The sequence below is a fragment of the Columba livia genome, chromosome 1 (genome assembly GCF_036013475.1).
Source record: "Columba livia isolate bColLiv1 breed racing homer chromosome 1, bColLiv1.pat.W.v2, whole genome shotgun sequence".
Taxonomy (NCBI): Eukaryota; Metazoa; Chordata; class Aves; order Columbiformes; family Columbidae; genus Columba; species Columba livia.
Genome location: NC_088602.1, coordinates 12,111,438 through 12,134,462, shown reverse-complemented (window position 1 = coordinate 12,134,462; position 23,025 = coordinate 12,111,438). Strand labels below are relative to the sequence as shown.

The 23,025-nt window shown below is 37.5% G+C and overlaps 1 protein-coding gene across 2 annotated transcripts in view; it reads right to left on the bottom strand.

Moving 5' to 3' along the window:
• Nucleotides 1-1,462: 1,462 nt before the first annotated feature.
• Nucleotides 1,463-23,025, bottom strand: part of MTNR1B (melatonin receptor 1B) — a 38,245-nt gene continuing 16,682 nt past the window's right edge. Inside the window, exons 2-3 of one of the 2 annotated variants that reach the window (XM_065037289.1) lie at nt 10,098-10,146; nt 9,677-9,864 (exon numbers count right to left, since the gene is read on the bottom strand). In XM_065037289.1, coding sequence (XP_064893361.1) covers nt 9,819-9,864; nt 10,098-10,146 — 95 coding nt within the window. In that variant the 3' untranslated portion in view covers nt 9,677-9,818. Of the gene's footprint in view, nt 10,147-23,025 lie in introns of both variants that reach the window. The other variant, XM_005512954.3, reaches the window with a different exon arrangement.

Here is a 23,025-nt window from a genome sequence, read left to right as displayed (position 1 = left end):
CTAATATTGAGTCAACTAAAATCCCAAGTCTTTCTTCTCAGGGCTGCTCTTAGTCCATTCTTTGCCCAGTGTAATTGCCACAACCCATGTGCAGGACCTTGCACATGGCCTTCTTGAACTTCATCAGGTTCACACAGGCCCATGGCTCAAGCCTGTCAAGGTCCCACTGGATGGCATCCCTTTCCTTCAGTGTGTTGACTACACCATGCAGCTTGGTCTCGTCAGCAAACTTGCTGAGGGTGCACTCAATCCCACTGCCCATGTTGCTGACAAAGATACTAAACAGAGCTGGTCCCAATATGGACTCTTGGGGAACACCACTTGTCACTGGTCTCTGCTTGGACACTTAGTTGCTGACCACAACTCTTTGAGTGCAACCATCCAGTCAATTCCTTATCCACTGAGTGGTCAGTCTATTGAATCCACACCTCTCCAATTTAGAGATGTCATGCGGGACAGTGTCAAATGCTTTGCTCAAGTCCAGGCATGATTTGTCCTTAGTGAAGCCATGTTGGCTGTCACCAGTCAGCTCCTTATTTTCCATGTGCCTCAGCCTAGTTTTCAGGAGGATTTGCTTTACAATCTTGCTGGGAACAGACATGAGACTGGTTGGTGGTTTCCTGCGTCTTTCTTTTTTTCTCTTTTAAAAAGGTGGGATATGTTTCACCTTTTCTAGTCAGTGGGAACTTCACCAGACTGCCAAGACTTCTCAAATATGATGGATAATGGTCTAGCAACTTCATCTGCCAGTTCCCTCAGGACCCACAGATGCATCTCATCAGATCACATTGACTTGTGCACTGTCAGGTTCCTTAGATGGTCTTGAAACATTTCCAGAACTACAGTCTCATTACTCTGGAGCAGAAATATATCTTTTGTTTGACCATTTATCTTACAGCAGCTCACAACAAATTTGTCCTCACAGCCAGTATAATTTGACCTTTTACTTGGATCTCTGCTCCCTAAGGCAGTATGATTTGTAGTGTCAGCAAACCTGTAAAGATCAATGAAAAAAAGCACAGTCAGAAAATCTGCTTACCTGGGTTTCATTTTCAGTGATCCACATAGGACTTGCTATGCTAACACAGATTCCTACTGCTCTGGAGAGAAGTCAATGTATGCAAGTAATCACATGTGCATGATGTGTGACATCTAGGAGGTCCCCATACCATAGATTGAATTATATGGCTGTAGAGACACCTTTTATGATTTTTATTCATATGTCATGAATCAAAACTATGAGACATTTTATTACTCTTATCATTAGAGAGAGCCTTCTGGGCAGGAATATGAGTAACATAAATGTATTATTTAATAAGAACAACAACAACAATAAATCTCTGTCTCCTGTTTGCTGCATACTGGGCTAAAGACAGGCAGAATGGATCATGGTTTGCATTCATGCTCTTTGGTGATTCCTATAACTTCAAATGTTTTAAATTAACAAGCTATGAAGAAGATATCACTGTTTCAGATATTATTTTTAATTATATTTACCTCAGATAGTCACATTCAAATTTACTGTAAAATCTCTTCCTCATTCTAAGAAAATGAGCACAAGGGAGAATCAGTCAGGTTAAAAAGAGCATGGGATAAAAGCCTTGTTCTAACAAAGCTGTGGTCCTCTGGAGTGGAGCGGGGTAGACACAGAACAAAATGCATCAGTAGCACACCAAATTCTTTCAAATAAGACCATTTTTGATTCATAGGTTTCAGTTCAATCCATGCAATTTTTTTTTTCTTACATTAGAAAAGGTCAGATGATCGCAGAAGTTGCTCAACAAGCAAATGTGCCTCTTTGGAAAACAGCTAGAGAATTAGATGGAGTATAAAACTCCAAGGTCTCTATTGTTTTTCCCCAAAGAAATGGTACTTGAGGCTGTCCAGTTCCTTGCATGTAATGCGTTTGAAAGATGGTCTCTATGTATGAGTCACTGTCTTCTTGTGTGGTGGGTTTGTTTGTTTGTTTGTTTGTTTGGGGGGAGGTGTTTTGTTTTGGTTTTAATTTTTATTTTTCTCCACAGAAACAAATCTGTGAAAAAAAAAAAAACAAACCAAAAGCAAAACAAAACAAAACAAACAACATATGCAGAATGTGTTTTAATATGGATGGCTTGAATGACATATCAATTTATTATATACAGAGAGAACTAATAGAGCCATTGGTGTTAACTTTTTGTATTTCCAGGTGAAAGTCAGGCATTGTAACCAATGGCCCAAGAGTATGCAGATAAATTGTTGCAGTAGCTTTTTCATAGTTCGTATCTGCTAATTATATAAAATAATTTAAAATACTAAATGTCTGCTTGAAATTTAGCAGCAGAACAGGCTTTCATGATATTGCAGTGACACCTAATTTAAGATTCATCCTACTTCAGAGCAAAGGGAAAAAAAATCTTTTGATTCACTATGTTTAATGATGTCATGTTCTTTCAAATTCCTATTTCCTGCTGTGCAATTGTGTAAAGTGTTGGACTAAGACTAATTAACCCTTGCAGGAATCTAACCCTATGAACACAAAGTTTGCATTGATTTCCAATGATATAGCAATTAAAGAATGACAAAAAAGCTGCAGTTGATTAAAGACTGAATTAGGGTTTACTATTTGAAAAGCATTGGGATCACTAGTTCTTGGCTTTATGAATTATCATATAGAAACTCAGGCATGTGGGACTGGTGAATACATTACAAAAAGGAAAATCTATCTTGTATTTTTAAGATTACATATATATTGCATATACTTTCATAAATATTTCTGGGTCCTTTTTAAACAAAGTAAATTATAAAGAAAGTAGAAAAAAGGTATGCAGCAGTTACTCTGGCTAAGAGCAACTTTTGACAAGGATTCTTTAACATGAAAGGGCATACAACTGCTTGAATCAGGCTAATGAAATGGACTTCTGGCCAAGTCCTGCTTGAGAATAATGAAAAGTGCAGGATATGATAATAACACTTTCAATGTCAAAAGTATATTGTATTTTAGAAGTCCCTAGATTGGTATTGAAACATAAAAGGAAAAAAAACCCTAAAGCCTGATCTTTCTTTTTGATTGATTGATTCCTTCACAGAAAGATTTACTTCTCAACAGGCTCCAACATTCGATCAAAGTGTCATTGTCAAGGGATATTAGATGACTTGTCAATACATTCTCTCTTCTGCTGAGCTATGCATTGACTTAGGATCATCAAGAATATCCTGTGCCAGCTGACCTTTCTCACTATAGGAAGTCACACTAAATAGCATCCACTTCTCCAGTGGCAAGGTCAGGCTGCTGCAAATGGAATGGAAAGGGAAAGGTTTCTTCAGACTCTAGAGCACAAAGACTGGAACCCGTGCAATAATCTCCTTCACATGGTACATGGTCCAGGAGGCGGCAAGGAGAAGGGCAACAAGGAAGGTCTCTGTAACTGCATTGGTGTTCAAAGGAAGGGTAAGGAGTGTGGCAGCCAACGAGATGCCAGGAGAGGAACATCTTATGGGGACTGCTGAAAGTTTGGAATTGCAAAATGCACATTTCTGCAGTAGTGTATCTTTTGCCTTGGAACAAGATTTCTTTTTGTTGTTGTTAATTTTGCAAAGCTTGTTAGTTTGGTAGGGGTTTGTTTTGGGGTTTTTTGTGTGTTTTTGTCCAGGATGAAATGGTTACATTTACACTAAACACATGCAAACACGTGATCTGCCACAAGGTTTCTTTGTGAAGAAATTTAAAATTATGGTCACATGGCTTGCTTTCACAGGCTTTTAAAAAATTGTTGGGGGTTTGTTTGTTTGTTTGTGTTTTGTTGTTGTTGTTTTGTTTTGTTTTGTTTTTTGTTTTTCTAAGGACAAAACCCCACTGTTCATTAGCTTGCAATTAAAACAAACAGCTGACATCAACAGACCTCACTTGTCACTGCCTATTATTTCTGTTGGCATGCATTTAGTTGATTTTATCACATGACTGTAGGCAGAAAGGAACCTCAGTAAGTTTACAGAAGAGTAAAATTATTTGGTATGCATTTCAGACATAAAATATGATTTTTAAAATGCTGTTACTGTAGCCAGTTCTTCTTTATTCTCCCAAAGAATGATTCTTTATACGGCAATTTCAAGGCTTCTTTCTACAGTCATTGAACTATTTGGAGTTTTCCATGCACAATGACACGAGATTAACTTGTTCTGTGAGTGGACATGAACGATATTCCATAGGACCTTCCCAGCTGTCCCCAAGGACTAAAGACTTCAGGGCTGAACATAAGAATTTCTACAATTGATGAATGTGACAATCCTAGGTACAGTGGGCAACATAGTGGGTCATATTCTTTGTGGTTTCAACCTCTAACTCCAGTCATTAAATTCAGAGTATCCATTTTTTGACAAATAATTTAATGTGGTTCTTACCCCAGAGTAAATTTATACCACAAAATATATATAAAAATATAGATTTAAAACATGGTTTTAGTAATATTTTTGTTACTACAGCTTGAGGTTTTACTAACAAGAGGATGAACAAGAATCAACTATGTGTTCTACAGCTGACATCCATAGCGGTCTCTTTGCATGCTCATTATAACTTGAGGCAAAATATTGATTTCTTATTACAGACCATGTATGCAAGATTCAGTTAAAATAGCAATGTGTCAATGTACGACTGAAAAGAAATTACCTTCCACATTTTCTATTGAATCTGTAAATGTCTTTAAATGCAAGAAATCGTTCAGATGACCAAAACTGTGTTATATACACATTAAGAAATATATACAATCTTCCATAGATATTTGCTCATTGTGAAATTCCCAGACTTGTGCTGTTCTTTAAAAATACAATTGGGAAATAAAAATAATCATTTTTATCTAAATGTGTTCTTAAAGGAAGAAGTGGGGAGACAGAAATGTATTTCTGCCCCTGAGAATGAGCTAGACAGGATTATTCTATTTTGTCAATAATTTGGTATCAAAACCTGATCTCACTGAAGTCAACAGTAATAGGATTGAACCCTTAGCTCTAATTCTTCCTTGAGAGTGAAATTTTCACTTGTGTGGAAAGACAGGATAAGGCTAATGCGTCGCTTCAGTCTCATTTAGACTTTACCACACCTTCATTTTACTGAAAGAATTTAGAAGTGGTCTTCACTTTTCTACATAAGGGTAAGCATTTTTCCTACTCAGTTCTATTGTAAGAACAATTCTAGAATAAATTTATTTATTTTAATAAACATAAAACACATTTTTTTTTTAGTCAAGATAACATTAAATACTTGAAAATACTACAAATGTTCTGGAAACAGACTTTGTCCCTGAGGCCCTAGTTTTGCCTTCACTAGTTACCTTGTGCAGAACATAGGGTCTACCTGACTTTCTTTCTCCTTTTTCTTAAAGTGTCTATATCTGATACACTGGTATAAATATATTTATATAATGGAAATAGTATTAATAATTTCATAAAAGATGCAGAGCTGGTATGTTCTTCCTGAGTATACTTTCAAATCATGTTATAATCGTATCACTTATATTGATGGTTAGTTACATTTTAAATTGCACTTAATTTTTTTTTTTCTTCAAATGTAAATTCAAGGAAAATGGATTTTGAGTTGCAATAAGAGAGGGAGAAAATTAATTTAAGGCTTTTGATGTAAGTAGACGGATACATTACTATATGTAAAAAAAATGCAACATAAAGAGGTTTCACCAGGCAAGAGCTGTGTTTAGTCATACAAATTAACATGAATTTTATGAATTTGATTGATTTCCAGGTCAACTCAAATGAAATGCTTTATAATAATATGTGGTACAAAACTTACTTTGACAGGCAGAGACTGTACATCGGGACTCAAGAAGTAATTTCAGGACTCAAGAAGTAACAGTACCTGGCACACTAAATAGCTCCACTGGCTTTGCAGACACCATACAGAACAGCATTCCATTGAACAAATGTTGTGGTGATATAATCCACAGTGAATGATTTAGCACTGTTCCAAAAATTTTCCTTATTTTTTGAGGAAGGATCAACTTTTGGAACACTTCTTTCTTTGAAAATGCATGACTATGTTCAAATACTGTGTTTGGCTCTGGGATCCACAAGATAAGAAGGACATGGACCTGTTGGAGAGGGTCCATCCATGAAGATTATGAGGGCACTGAAGCATCTTTCCTATGACAGGCTGAGATAGTTAGGATTGTTTAACCTAGAGAAGAAAAGGCTCCAGGGAGACTTTATTGAAGCCTTTCAGTACCTAAAGGGGATCTAAGGAAGATGAGGAGGGATTCTTTATCAGGGAATGTAGTGATAGGACGAGTGTTAACACTTTTGAACTGAAAGACTGTAGATTTAGACTAGATATGAGGAAGAAATTATTTACTGTGAGGGTGGTAAGGCTGGCTAGAGAAACTGTGGATGCCCCATCCCTGGAAGTGTTCAAGGCCAGGTTGGATGAGACTTTGAGCAACCTGGTCTAGAGAAAGATGTCCCTGCCCATGGCAGAGGGGTTGGAACTAGATGATCTTTAAGGTCCCTTTCAACCCAAACAATTGTATGATTCTATGTTTCTATGCTATTACTTATGTGAGCTTCATTTAGTATAGTTGAGGAGGTACTAGCATAAGTATTCTTTGAAGTGATCTTTAATTTTTAATGTGCAGAGATAATTTGTAAAATGGCTTCATAAAAATTTCAGATCTTCTTCCCATGAGTATGCAGAATGATAGCTGCTCACTTCTATGCCCAAGCAAGTGGTAACAATGTTTAGATGTTGTTTTCTGGAACTAAAACACTAATGGGAATTTGATCCAAATTCTGTAGTCTTTTCTGACCCATGTCAGCAAGTGATAAATCAAAGTCGATCAATTTACTTCTAATACTAGTTCATCTGCAAGTCAGGTAATAAATTTTGGCTTTCAAGTCACAGTTTTGACTACTCATAGAAGTCAGAAAAAGCAGGATTATCAATGAAGCAAAGTGAAGCAAACTTGATGTCCTTTTCCAAAAGTTTCCCAGACTCTTGAAATGCCTTATTTATTCTGAGGGAAGTTTCACATTTAGATATGCAAATATTAGCTCTGTGTTATCCCTTGGTATGGAAGTCAGGAGGAAAGATAATACATATCAAAACTGTATCAGACTTACAAAATTATGTTCCAAGTAGAGACTACATTAATAGTAGTTGCTACGTTTAGCTACAATGTTTTTACTGTCTACCACCAGGCTAAATTTGTCCCATCTCTTTCTTACCCCCATTCACAAAGTTTTCAGCTTTCATCAGACTACTCTCTCTGAGTCCCAGGGTAACAAACTTCAGCGATTATCAGAAATTATTAGAGGAACATACAAGAAGCTACAAGAATCATCACATTTGTTACTTTGTTGTAGTTTACATAGACTTTTGGCAAGCAAATTAAACTTTTAAAATACTGGTTCTTTGATGGTTATCTGTAAATATAGCAACAAAACGGTGATGTTTAATATGTCTTTATGGCTTCAGAAGCAGTATTTGGCTGTACAAATTAGCATTAGTACAAAAACACTCTTCATAATAGCCAGATCAGGAAACCCAAACTGGAATGTAGCAGCAACCTGAATTCCTCTTTTCCTGCTTCAATACCTGAACAGTGCTACTAAGAATAATGTGCGTTTCAGGTCTAACGATAAAATAACTTCGCTGACTGTGTGTTTGCACATAGATCCCTAATCTGATTTAGAGATAATGCAAACCACGTTGTGCAAATAACTATGAAGCTGTGGGGCATAACCCGGATCGTAATCTGATCTGTACAGTCACTGCTACAATGTGTTACCTGAAACAGAATAAATCCAGTTTGGGTTTGGGCTGAGTTTGAAAAGAAAATGGTAAAACATCCTTTTATTTTATGAACTGTGCAAATATGATCTGCAGATACACTAGTTATGGGATTGAGATCACCTGCCTTTGCCTGAAATGTGTCTACATGAGCGGCCCAATCTCTGTTACAGTTAATGAAGATACAGTCAGTGAGTTCTGTCTGTCACTTCCGCTGACTGATAAGGATGCCCATTTCAAGATAAAATTAATAATTTCCTGTTACTCCATGGACTACAGTGGGAATTTAGAAAATAAACTATGTGCAAACACCTACACTGGAGACATCCCAAATTAGGCAAGATTAATTCCTATCTAGCTATCCAAAGTGAGAGGTTTGAACTAGTAATGAAAGCTCATTCTAAAGTAAATGAGAGGAGATCAGCATCTTCATAAAGCAATTAATCTCATCCTTGGATGTGTGTTTATAACAGATGGAAGGAAACATAACTCCACTACAGGGAACCTTGCAGGTCAATTAAGGTTAGACATCAACAGTGGATTTTGTCCAAAATCGGATGTAGGTAAGTGAGGCAAGTGTCTCAGATACCATTACCATCAAAAGGGTTTCTTCTTTGGTCTAGTGTCATTTGAGATGATGCAGGATATCCTGACTGCTGTCCAGTTGTCACAGGTTATATGCCATGATTTCCAGTCTGCTGTAAAGGTATAAGGTGTGCTAAAGTGCATGAAATGACACTGGATGTAAATGTTTAGGTGAATAAATGGAGTGCAATTAAAATTCAGTCCTCTTTAAAGGAAGAATATTGCATAAAGTAAATGTGTAAGAAGTAAACCATTTATGTTATGGTATCTACCATAAAATCAACTGCAGAATATGAACAGAGTAAATACCCTGTATTCCTTATCTCAATGTATTTAAGTATTAAAAACCTGTGAGGAAAGGCTCATATGTTAATATTTGCTTTTATACAAACATTCTTCTCTCCAATTTACCAGTTTGATTTAAAGATACCTCTACTGCCACCAGTAAATGCACAGAAATGTGGTTTGGCTTATGTGTGGAAAACACTATCTGCTTCACTCTCTTTGTTCAGATACAGGAAGGAGGAAAATCTCACCCTGCAGCCTTGATGAGTTGCTGTGCCCATAGACAAGTACCATCACTACATCTTTTAAGAAATGAGTCCTGACTTTGTAAGAAGAACACAAAACTACTACTGAAGTAAAAAAAGATGCCTCATTTATATGTCCAGGAGCAGAGTTCAGCTCTCAGAACTAAAACAGTTTGCACTCACCTGCTGCTTTACTTCTGAAATGCGATTTCAATTGCTACTTTGTATAAATCATGAATTGAAAGCCACCAGCTTTATCAAGGAGACGGTATTCCAGTCACAAAGTTTCATCCAAGTGGAAAGCCCCCCAAAGTAAGCAAGAATGACCAGAACATCACAACTGTACTCTTGGAGTTCTCCAGGACAGACTCTTGCACTGATCATCACACATCTACAAGGTATCAGTTTTCATTTGGTCATTGTTGTTTAAAGCAGGAGAAGGCTTGCTCTTCTGACCATCGGTCCCTCCTTTGGATGTGTCCTGGAAGAAAAGCCTTGGCGTCCACAGTGACATTAAAATCCGTTTGTATTCATTACGAAAATTCTGGTTAAGAAGTCCATATATTATTGCATTAAGGCAGCTGTTGAAATAAGCCATGAAGTAGCTTATGATGAATAACCATTCAGGAACTTTTGGTGCCATTTCCATAGGATCAATGGCTACAGCCAGTCCAATGAAGTTTAGAGGTGCCCAGCAAAAGGCAAAAATCACAAAAACCACAAACATAGTAAGAAAGTTTCTGAAGTCACTTGGCTTCAGTCTTGGCTTTGTTTCTGACTTGACTCGTCTTCTGACTTGAAGCACTAAAACCCAAATTCGAAGGTAGCAGAAGCTCACAATGGTGATAGGGACGATGAAGTGAATTACCACAACAGCTATCGTATAGTAGGAGCTTGCAGTCTGGACAAATGTACAGGAATAGACTCGTGGATCATACTTTAAAGAGCCAACAAAAAAATTTGGCACAATTGCAATTACTGTTAATACCCAGATTAAGGAGACATACAACATTGTGTTCCAACAGCTGTACACTTTCTCATAGGCAAAACTGTGACATATATAGCAATATCGGTTTATTGCAATTGCAGTGATGTTGAAAATAGAGCCTATTACACTGAGTCCCATCACAAAGCCACTCGCTTTACAGTGCATTTCACCCAATGTCCATCCATTGTGGAAAATAGCTAAGAGCACCAGTGGATATGGATACAAGGCCACCACCAGATCAGCCAAAGCCAGGCTCACCACAAATGCATTACCTGGGGAAAAAGAAAAATATATAGGCATAATTCTGAAACCAAGCATAGTTGTGAAGAAGTAAATATATTATTTTGGCTATCTGCAATGCTAAATTTTGATTATGTCAGCACGCAGCAGGTATACAGGACCAATAGGTAGAATATCACTGAAATATCTGCAGCAACATGATATTTCAAATCTGTTGGTGACTTGATTGTACCCTCCTTTCTACTTCTTTAATAAACAACCATCAGCAAGCACATGTTGAGTTGCTTCAGTGTAGTTAACTCCACAGCTGGATTGAATGATGTGAAAAAGAAACAAGTTTAAATTGTGACAGGTAGACAGGCCATTATGCCATTCTAATCTATCCCTGAAATATAACAGGCTCAACAGGCATCAAACGAAAAGATATGCAAGTACTAGGTCTGTAGGGATTAGAAGGATGTGTTGGTTTATGTCTAAATTGCTACACAATAGTCTGTTATATAGATATTTTCTGCATGAATGGCCTACCCATACTGCAGTTATTTTCCCACTGGATTGACTAAGAAAGTGAATATTGCCTTCACCATCCACTGCAGAAACACATATTTAATTATACCAAGGAAAAATGCATGAATGCAAGATAAAGAATTCAAATTAGTGGGAGGAGCCTTTAGGTTATTTTTTGCTGATGATGTTTAAAGAACTTCTAGTGATGTAGTTGCCACTATTGTCTCTCTTTCAACAGTGTCGTTTTCAAAAGTTTGAAATTTCTGAACATTGTATCTAAGGATACTTTAATAAAATATTGAGATAGTAAACTATATTCCCGAAAAATGAGATTCTTACCATCGTAAGTAGTGCTTTCCTTGCTTTTTAAGAAAAATATGAAATCATTCTCTAGGAACTCCCCAGGAGACAGAAAATAGAGGTACTAACTTTAGATTCTTGACATTTAGGTAGCATAACACACATTTCTGGTTTACATACTCACTTTTTTGCTTTTAGTCCTTCACAGTATGAATAGAAGTGCAAACAACCCAAGTAGCTTTTAAAACTGTGTTTAGAACCTAATTATTTTTTAAAAGAGCAATTAGATGCTCAGTCCTACAAATTCTGAGCTTTATAGTCGTCATATAGAAAAGTATTTCTCCACTTAATTTTAATCACAGAAATAATGCTGTGGATAATTATATCTTCATCTGGGAGCCAGAAAACCAGCAACTCTGTAGGATGTAACTGTTTGCTCCGCCTGCTCTATATCTGTAGCTTGCTTAACCTGAATGAAAGAATGGGGAACTCCCTTTCTCCCAGGGGAAGACCACGCTCATCTGAATTTGTGCAGCAGCAACTGAACTTCATAGAAAGCACAGTTTTCCATCTGTAGATAGAGAGATATAGCACATCTCAGGAGTGGTGTGCAACTTATTTTACAGGGTTCCTTGCTCTACATTTAGCAGCCTGTCTCACACTCTCTTTATACTTCAAAGGCCAAGTGTTATCATAGCTACAGTTTGCTGTGAGGCAATTCCATGCTATTTGTCTTAGAAGCAGGGTGCAAAAACAATAGTATGGCAGTTTTTTGTGTCCTCCCACCTCACAGTCCCTCGCTGCTTTAAGGTTGAGGGGATCTAAGTATGTTGTTGGACCTGCACAAGGAAACATTTCCTGCTAGCTTTATATGTGCTAAACTGAGTAAAATTCAGTAATGTCACGCTGTTCTAAAAAAGGCGAACATGATTTTCAGATACATAACCAGAACTCTTTGAAAATACATAAATTAATTTTTCTGTCTTACTCAAGATTGTTAAGGTGTTGGAGAAATGTCTCTGGTTTGAGGCTCCACACTTCAAGAAAGAAGTAAACCCTAAATAGATCTAATCTAGAGCAAAGCAAATATCTAATAGTTTACTAACTCTGAGAAAAGATTGAGCAAACTAGAGAGAGGATTAAGGGGATAACGTCAGATAAGTGAAGCTGAAAGGATATTATCCATTCTTATCACTGTGGTGGGCACAAAAAAGCTTCATTCACCAGGCAGTTTTAGATTAGACATTGAGAAAAACATTTTAAAGGCAAGGAGAATTAAGTGCTGGAACATCTTGCTTTGGGTCTGCAATTGGAGGTTTAAGAAAAAGTTAAATAAATTTTTGTCAGTACTGGCCTAGATACACCTGATCCTTGTTTTGAGCATAGGAAGGATGAGATGAGTTTGAAGGCATTTTGCAGCCATATGATAAATAAGATAAAGGACAAGACTAGCAATGAAGCAGGGGCACCTTTATCAGAACATATTTACATCATGACAACAAGAATTTATCTTATGTTTTTTCATCACTGTGTCTGACATTAGAAGATAGATAAGTCAGGAGAAAGAAAATATACTTTTTACTGGTTTAAAATGCCTTTTGGAGAAAGATAGAGTTTAGTCCAGAGTGTGTGTTAAGAATAATCTAATCTCTAAGGCGCCCCAGCATCGGTTTATACATAAAATGTAATTGTGCAGTTAAAATCAAGTGGGCATTCAGGTCTTTCAATCATATTTGGAAATTTATTGTAAAGTACATTTGGCAAGAGAATTTCAAAATTGTGTGTGTAATTTAGGACTTCTTGAAAATTCCAGCTGCAATGAATAAGGAGAGTTAGCAATGAACTTGTCAAAAACTTAATATACCACTTTACAACATAGAAGAAAAATGGTGCAATATCTATAAAGGCCTCAAGTGATTTGTCATTTTTACGGCTGTTTACAGGGTCAAGTGTTCACACTGTGCACTGCAAAATAAGGTCCGATGTTTATTTTCTTTAGATTTGGCTGAGTGCAAGATGAAATTGTAACATTATATATTCACATATTATGAATAATCTACAAAAATAGAGAGAAACTGTTCTAATTCATAAAAAATGCATAATCAACATTTTGAGAAATTGAAGATCTTAGAAGTCTTGTAAGTGCTTGGAGAAAGTAAATCTTCCTTGATACACCTAAGACACAGTGGTTGGAGTGGTTATAATTACATTAACAAGGAAATCAAAGAGGTAATTTTTTGCTAACCGTGACAAAATAGAAACCACTAATGCTCATCTAGTTGGAATGATTATCATTATTTCCATAATTTACTCAATGGACTTTGTTCCTGGATTTTGGTTTTATCAGACAGAAGATTATATTCATTTAGAAGAAACACGTGCTCACTGGAATGGAAAGGCTCCTTAATTAAAAGCAGTAGCTACTAAAAGCCAAATATCTAACCAAGACATTGAAAAGGTACACATCTGCACTGTTTTAAACATTGATAGCTGGGTGCATAGAAAAGAAAATAAGTTCTGATATTCACTTTGGGTGCAATGGAACTGGATCAATATTTCATGAGGCATTCTTGCATATTGTTTCTTTTACCTCAGTTAACAGAAAAAAATGAACTTTCACACCTTCTTGCAATCCTGTGACTTGATATTGTAGGAATTTAATCACAGAACAAACTGTTTGGTAAGGTCGAGACTTTTAAGGACTGAGCATCTGCCTTCTGCAAAGACAATTGAGTTCTAATATCTCTACAAAAACCAAACAATTGCAATCATCAACTACTTTTTCTAAAGGTTTTGCTTCTTGGTTTCAAACTGGCTGAAATGGATCATTATATAAATCAAGAAGTTTGATTTTTTATCAGATGGTGTTTTGATCGTTACACATTTGAATAAGAAATCCTGACACATTGCAAAAAGGTGTCACCCTCTTAGCTCTGTTTCTCCCCCCAGCCACAGTCATGTTTGTCCTCATGTACTCTTGTGCATCCATCACTGTTTTCTTCTTTAGCATTCAGACACCTGGTTTCAAGACAGGAAGAGTATTTGAACACAGACTGTTGTGTTTTTCTCTGTCTCTTCCTCTCCTACTGTCAAACTTGTGTCACTGTGGAAAAACCCAGGTAAGGAGTAGGGACAGGAAAGGCAGAAAGTGCATGAATCTATTGGCAGATTTTTTAAAATACCAATGACTGATGACTCAGGATAATTGTTTTATTCTTCCATTTCCATATCCTAACCTTAAGGGAAAACTCAGAGTCACTCTTGCAGATTTCTTACTTCATTATGTCTTCAGTTCAAATGTAAGTGGGAAAGTTCTTTGTTTGGGCTTAAGGCTTAAAAACCCCTCTAATTATCAGTACTATGTTTATAAATAAATAGCCTTTTATACTGGTTGAGAATGATAAGAACTCTACGATATCACTACCTGTAGTTATTTTTATGTACTACGGGAAGAGGAGCAAGATTTTTACTTTAATGAAGTAAATAAGAGTCCTATCATTATATAAATCATTCCTCTGCAGAGTTCACAGTGATGGACATCCTCAAGAAGGAGTTGAACTAAAAACTAGGCATTTTTTAGTGCTAGCTCACTCTTCAGACCCCTTTTTTATTCCTCTGCCAGAGCCCCTGTTCTCATAATTAACTTAAAAAAAGAGAGTTCTAAAAGGCTTCCAATAGCTTTCTTGTTGTAGCTGATGTACAAAGCTGTGCTCAGTTTCTAGACAGACTCATAGTCATAGACACCAGATACCACTTTAGGGATGTATAGTGTTATCCATTCTGTTAGTTACTTTTATACAAACACTAAGCATACAAACTGCTTTTTTGCTCTAGTTTTTAAAGTGCTCACAAAATACACAAGGTGAGTCTAATCTTTTGGTTCTTTCTTGTAAGTTATTACAGGTAAAAAAACAAAAAAAGAAAACAAAAAAGTTTTACAGTCTTGATCATAATTCCAGATTCCTGCAAGTGGTTGTACTGCCTGCACACAAAATTGTTCCTCAGCTGTGACATCACCTCTCTCTAGTAAAGGCAAACTTGATTCTGATCTTAGGCTTGGTATGGAAGGTGCTGGTGGCGGCTTGTAATTTGTGTTTCTGACTATCAGCAATTTGTAGAAACAAAATGTTATTTTTATAATTTTAATCTCAGTGTTATTGTCTTACATTACACTACATTATATTACATTATAGTACATTCTACTACATTATATTGGTGCAAATTATCTGCCTTTTAGGCCTCTTTAATGACTTCTGAAGATAATGGCAGAGTTGCTGTAGTCTTAAAGAAGACTATTTTAAAGAAAATAAATACCTCTTATTGATAAGAATATGAAATACTGAAAGCATTTAATCCATATAGCAAGAGCAACAATGAAAAATAAATTAATCACTTGAATTATATTTGGCTGAAAAAAACAAAAAAAAACCACCAAAAAAACAAAAACCAAAAACAAACAAACAAACAAAAAACCCACAAAGCCTAAACCCATTTCTTAGTTCCTACAACTTTTAAAAGAGCAGATCTTACTTTCAGACAAAGAGAAATAGCAATGAGTTAATCCCAAGGCATGTTAGTCATGATTCACTACAAGAAGTGGCTTAGTGGATCTACTGTTTGAGTCTAGACCAAGATGGGGATGAAAGAGGCATATATAACATCTTGAAGAAAGCAATCAGTCCTTCAGTCAAGAAGGCTGTTCCCCTTTAATCTCCCTGTGTCTATAACTAATAATTAGTAATAGAAACCATGAAACTCTGATGAAGTATTTCCCTGGATTTCTTGTGCAACATCATCTTTTGAAAGCCAGGCCTAATATAATTTCCAGGCCTACTGAATTGTCATTAGAGTGAGCCTCAAGGTCAGACCAGACAAACCAGGAGCATACTCAACTAACAGCAAATTGTTATAAAAGTGACTTCACGTGTCTATGTCTCCACTCCTGATTGTATTAGAACAACCCTGAAACTGAAACTAAGGACCAATTTGCTCAGCCAAAACATTTAAGCACAGATTGTTCTAAGCACCAGACTGAGTGCAAACCTAAGCTAGTTATGAGTGGTTTTCCAGATGAGAGTTCAGTATTTTGACAAAACAGATTATTACTGTAATGAAACTGTGTAGCTGGTCCCACTCCTGAAGCTACTTCATTATATGTATACCCATGTACACAGGGATACTTGCTGTTTCTTCACCTGATAATCTTCCCAAAATTTCAGTTAGTTTTTAGCATATCTTACGAAAGGATTGCATAATAAGACAGAAGGCTATGCCATCAGAGCCAGGACTTCTGCTAAACTCCCAGGTGGTGGCTTTTAAATGGAAGCCCTGGCCACTTTATTGCTGGTTCTTGAAGCTGCCAGTGACACCTACCTTTTCCGACCTATCGTATTTTCTACTGGGCTTCAGTTCCTACAGTTCTTGCAGCTCATTTCAGGCTTGATTGTGAGAGTTCTTACTAAGGTTTGCTCTTTAATGTGGAAGGAAAAACGTGACTCTGGAGGGACTGAAGAACTGGAACGAAGTAGGCTGGCAGAACTAAGGACTACGTAGGTTTTTATTTCTTTTTCCAGAGTGGCTGAGTGTATTTGGCTCAAATGGCATGCAGGGAGATGTTAGCTCCTCCTGGAGAAAGGCTGATGTTTCTTATTTCTTCACTACTATTTTTTGTCTCTCATTTTGGCTAGAGTGGTAATTTTTTACAGTATGTAAGTTCTTGCAGTTTTTGATTCTTTGTTTAAATATATAACTTTTAAATCTGTTTAAAATTACCTGTGTCGACTCTTTTTTTCCTCATAGTCCATCAGAAAAATAAAACCTACTACCCTAAATCAGATGAAACTCCATCCGTGTCAGCAGGAATGAAGCCACCAAATGTAGATAACAGCAGCAGGTGGAGCAGAGAATTAAGTCTTTCACACACTGACATTTGAATTCCCCGTGACACTACAAGCCAAGACCTAGGGTAATCTTTGATTTATCGAGACATGTTAATCTAGTATAATGTTTAACAATGTGTTATTAAACAGAAGGTTTAACATAATGCTTAAAAAAAATGACAGAGGGGTTTTTGTTTTCTTTGAATATGACAGTTTAAAAGTGGTGATACACTCCTTTGTGGTTATGTTTCATTATTTCAGATGTTAGTGGGATATACTGCAGACATTGATGTAATAGAAAGGGACTGGCAATATATTTTCATTACAACCACAGTACTTTAGAGACTCCAGAAAAACGTATAACATAGACAATGAACCAAGACTGGTCTTTGATCTATGGAATATTCAGGTTATTTCTTTTAAGAAAACATATGTTCTATGAAACTGTTTAAAATATTTAGTGAAAATATTGATCCTATGATATGTAAAACGAAAATTCTCTACCACCACTGGTAGTACTGCAGGCAGAACAGAAGGGGAGTATTTACTGTGGCAGTTATCCCTTTGTTGTACAGCTCCCCAAAGGCTTCAGGAGAGCTTTCTGCTCAGAAGTCCAAGCACACTGAAAGTCAGATGTCTGTGTTTTCACATAGAAGTCTGGAATCCAGACTAAATAGGGTTTAAACCTTAGTCATCCACTTTCTGGATGAAAACACTGTGCTGTTACACAGAAGATGAGAAGAGGAACTTTTTGTTTTAAGATGAAAAAATACAAACACCCTACAGTGGGATAGTTTAGTGGAGGATGCTCTGTACAGCCCTTTTTCAGGCTGTGCTGCAATGCAAAGAATGCAGGATTCACAGGAATAGAAGCTTAGCATGCAAAAAGGAGCTTAAGATTGTAGCTTAGTGACCTGCAGACTGCTGGACTGGGACAGACTTGCGTTCTTGGGCGTACATCTGCAACTACGAGTTGGTGCTGGAAGCTACATGTGCAGGGGCTGAATTTTAGGCTTGTAAGCCACAGCTCTCAGATGTCAACATAGTCTTGCTGAAAAGAGGCACCTCAGTTGCACTCTTGATTAATATGTTTTTGAGATCATGATTTTGGCTTGCTTGGCAGCCAGATATGGATATAACCCAGTGAACAAAGCCTCTGTTTTTTCTGTGTGGTCAGGCTTCTTCTCGCTGTGGTTAAATATGGAAGCACTGGTACTTGTTGAGAGTTTGCTACCATGACTTTCATAATAGACTGCAGGTGCAAAAAATATTTCTAATGCTGTTTGAAATTTGTAACTCCTAGGTGTGTAATTTTACTCACCTGTGGCTTTCTCTGGTGCAAGTAGGGGCAGTTGTGACTGTCTTGCTACCTAGTGCACCAACCACAACAGAGACAACACACTGCATCATCAATCAGAGCAGAAAGAAAAAGTAAGTGGCTGGTTCTTTCAGAGTAAAAATCTCATCACTAATCAGAGAATATGTTTAAGGGGTGATAAATACTTTTCTGGGCTCCTGATACTTTCTGATAGTGCAGGAACTTTCCTGCTACTGGGTGTTTTCAGAGAGAAAAGGGGAAGCAGAAGAGACAAGAGAGGCTCTTCTGAGAATTCCCTATTGCCTAGTGCTTACGACAGTTTCATGGTAGAAAAGCTTTTCTTTGAGAAAGGACTTGAGCCTATGTCTCCCATAGTCCCAAGAGACCGCCCTACTCACCAGCCCTGCTGCTCTTCTGGTGTTAGCCTGCTTGTCTCTTTCTAGGTTATGTTCAAGAATTTCACCCTAGAACCAGAACACACAGGTTATCACTTATATTGTAGACTGCTCTTTATCAGTATGTTTCAAAACAAAAGCAAAAAATAAAAAAATTTAAAAGTCTCATGATTTAACAGGTGGGAAACAGAGAAACTGAGACAGACAGTTGCAGAGACTCTACCAAGACACAGATTAGGAAGAACACTCTAGATTAATGAGCCTTGCTCTTCTCTGTTAGATAATACCACCTCTTCTTCATGGAAAGGTTTGTCAGGCACTGGAACAGGCGGCCCAGGGAAGTGGTGGAGTCACCATCCCTGGAGGTGTTTAAAAGATGCACAAATGAGGTTCCCAGGGACATGGTTTAGTGGTGGACTTGACAGTGTTAGGGTAACAGTTGGACATGATGACCTTAAAGGTCTGTTCCAACCAAAACTATTCTATGATCCTATTAGGTACACCCTGAAAAGAATGACAGTGCCTGTCCAGCTCGCTGCTCCAAAATGACACCATAGTGGCATGCTGGTACTGGGGGTTGGAACCGAGAAAAAACTAGAGCTATTGAGCAGAGCTAGTCAAATTCAAAGCAAACAAGCTGGGCTGGTTGCTGCAATAGGTAGTAAACGTGGAAATCCTTAACAGATCCTTAGCAGATGCAAAAAAAAATTATCAGTATTCAAGGGAAGTCTGGGGAAATACCTGAAAGAGACATCAGTTGAAGGTTGCTAAACAGACATAACATGTTTGATTCAGGAAATCCTCTGAGCTGGAAGGAATCACAAGTTGAGAGAATGCAGAAGAGCAGTATCACATAGGGTTGCTCTGTTCCCTTCTTTTTTTCCTGAGTGCCTGCTTACATGTATACTTAAAGACAGAGTATGAGGTGGGGTATGCCCTGTATAGGTCTGTACCTATACATCTGCTTTTATGAGGACAGTAGGCTCCAGTGGTATCATTTGGAAGAACAGCTTCTTCTCAGACTCCCTTGTTGTGGTAATCTGAGTGATATGATGTGATGTTCTCATCTGGGTCCTTGCCAGCTACTCCTCTACACAACCAGCCCAGTTTTGTTGACAAAAGGCTTGAAGGGGCAATAACCTTGTTCTGTATGCCGAGCCTCCTGCACCTGTACTGCATTTTGCAGCAGGCTGAGGACTGAAGGTCCCTTATATCAGTGCCCTCACACTGGAGTCAGTGGCAAAAGGCCCTGTTGTTGCTGCAAGAATGTCTCCAGGGTACTGCTGCTTTTCATGCAGGGAATGAAGCCAAGACATTTACTCCAAGTGCTCACCACTGCAGGCACCAGTGACTGCCCAGCTTCAAAACCTCTAGTTGCTGAGCACAATCACTGAATAACAACAAAAACAGACTTTTTTTTTCACTAATTCACGAAAGAAGTTTTGTTTCCTGTATCTGTCAGTACTTATCAGCTTAATTTTCTTCACTTGAAGTAATCACAGCTGTTGATTGCTTCAGCCAAGGAAGAATAGGCAACCTACATGAAAAACTGCAAGTAAGAAAACTCATTTACTGCTGACAAAGGGGATAATATGAAAAGCTGTAAAACACAACAGGTGCCATTTAGTCAGATCTTATAAATAGCTAGGCAACCTGTTATTGCTAATAACATTTTTTTTCAGAATCCCAACACTATATTGCATTTCATAGAAAAAAATGAAATATGTAGCATTTTGTAGGATGTTATTTTGTGGGGAAAAAAGAAAAAAAAAGAAAACAAAAAACTTGGTTCAGATCAGCTATAAAAGACTGAAGTGTGGAAATAAACAAAGTAAGGACATATCACTGCTCTTACCTTCATATTTGCTCCTGCCTTTAGGCTGAATTTGTGTCAAAGGAAATTATGTTGGGTTTTTTCCTCTCTTACAGCAACAAACCAGCATTCAGGTCCTTAGAATAGCTTATCTTCCACCTTCTTTTAGAAAGCAGGACAGGAAATTGAGGAATGAAATAATTTTGTGCAAACAAAAGCCATGTTTTGTGATGTTAAGCTGGTAGGTTTGCAGGTTTTTTGAGTATTCACTAGCAGATTAGTTGAATTAAAAACCAAACCAACCAAACAAACCCACAACAAACCCTGGAACATAAAATAATTATATTTTGAATATAAGGCCCAAGATATTACAGAATATATGTAAAAATATCCAGCAGATATATTAACTGAATAAAAGTGGGACTGTTACAGACTATGGGGCATACTCAGCACCAGGAGAATTGGTTAGCTATGACAAGGTGCATTGTGTAGCTCTGCCTAGTAGACTCATTTAAACAGAATAGAGTGTTTTGATCAGTACAAATGTTGGGATCTCCTCTTGTGGAAATGAAGACCTGTAAGTGGTAGCTTCCATGGTGATTTACTAAATTGTTCCGTGGAAGAAGATGAAGAACCCACAGCATGTGACAGCTGCACAACCAGAAACAAGTAGATGCAAAGCATGTACAGGTAAACTAGTCACAGCTCCAAAAAGAAATCAAATCTAAGCGCATTATTACTGCTATCTATTTTTAGAGGTTCCTATGTTCAACTTCCAGACATGGTGCAGGGTCCTAAAACAGCTTTGGTAATTCTATAAAATGGAACCTGATACACTGCAGTAAATATAGCATACAGGAACATTTAATATGGGGAATATTTAGGCTGACAAATTGCTAATGCTTCTAATGCTTGCTGGAGTCTTTTCATTATGATCTTCTTTTCCCTTCCCTTGTTTCCTATTTTGCCAAGGAGGAAAACAGATGATACTTGAAAATGTCCATTTTAATTTTTCAGTGAGGAAAAGTCTTACCCTTTTTGTTCTGAGCTTTTGGAAGGCCTCACCACTGTACATGCACAGGGAGATGAATGTCTTCAGAAGCTGTTGTCAGCCTGTGCCATCTGCTGCTTTTGGAAACAAGGTCTTAAAGCAAAGTACACTGACATGATTCATCTTCTAATGATACTCATAGGTTTGTAAACAGATGAGTAAATAAACTGCTTTTACAGAAAATGATGGTGTGTCCTCTTCTAAAGTATTGGCTTGTTTGTGTTTCAACTCAATACAGATGAAGTGTGTAAAGATCATTTTCTGAATTAAGGTCTTTTCTGAGAGCCAGTAAAAGCCTTGCAAAATTACTAGATAAAAACTCTGTTCTGGCTGGGCCTGTAATTCATGATAGTGGTGAGATAGTTAAATGAAGGGCAGTAAGCAATATAATCACAGAATCATTTATATTGGAATTGTTCTCTGAAGATCATCTAGTCCAGCCCTCCCATTCAAAGAGAGGTCAACTACAGTTGGTTGTTCAGGGCAAAGTCCAGTCAGGTTTTCATTATCTCCAGCCACGGAGACTCAACCACTTCGCTGGGTGGCCTGTTCTAGTAAGGAATGGGCATATATGATATTTACTGTTTTCACTAGGGAATGGGGAAAGATGCAGTTGGTTTTCCAACAGACGAGAACCCTACTTGATCTACTAAATAGCAGAGGGTATCGAAGTTCATACCTGCTACTATGCAGGTAGAGAAAAGACACAGTCATCAACAGTGAACTAGAGTTGCTCAGTCAGAAGAATAGTTCCCAGCAGAGATTAGAGGAGGTGGGGCTTCGTGTTGTTTGTGGTTGTGTCTTCAGATTCCTTGTGGTAGCAGGATCTGAACTGTTGCTGACTGGACATAAAGGTCTGAGCCAAACAGAGAATCTGGACCGACAAACATTCACAAACCTGGGGGGTGGAAGGTGGAGTGTGGCAAAAGCTGCATGGAAAGAGGGAAGAGGCACCAGATACTAGCAAAAACATTTTTGGAAAGCAATTCCCACTAGCTTTAGCAAGGCCAGAATTTTCCTTCTTATCTAGATACTTAAATACTGGGTCCATCTTACCCAGGTTGCAGAATCCTTTTCCACATATTACTTTGAGGATCTTTGAGCACTGTGATCTACAACCAGCCATTCAGACTAACTCCTTGTTGGGGTTCTGGCTGTAACCCAAGCGAGCAACCTGGTGGCCTGTGATCCAGAAAGAGCAGTGGGTGACTTCTGTTTTCATTAAATACTGAGTCGTACCTGGGTGAATACACCTGCAAACTGTGTCAAACCAATGTAATTTTTACTAAATCAGGCTCAAATGGAAATCACTTTTGTATATACTTAATATTACATGAGAATGTTGTGTTTGAAAGTCATGTACTTCACTATTTTGTTTGCCTTCTGTAAGCAGACCAGTTATTCTTGCTTCATATTTGACCAGGAAGCTGACTGTATAGCAAGTTTTACAATCCTTACTGTCCTAGCCTACCAGATGTTTCATAAGAGTGACTGAAGATTACATGGTTTTGAGCTTATCTAACCAGAGGCATAATTACAGGATCTCAAATCAGTTAATTTTTGCTCAACTTTAAAATAATAAATGTCCAATGTTGAAATTAGACTCTGGATTGTATAGCTAGTGGTTTATATCTGGGACCACAACCAT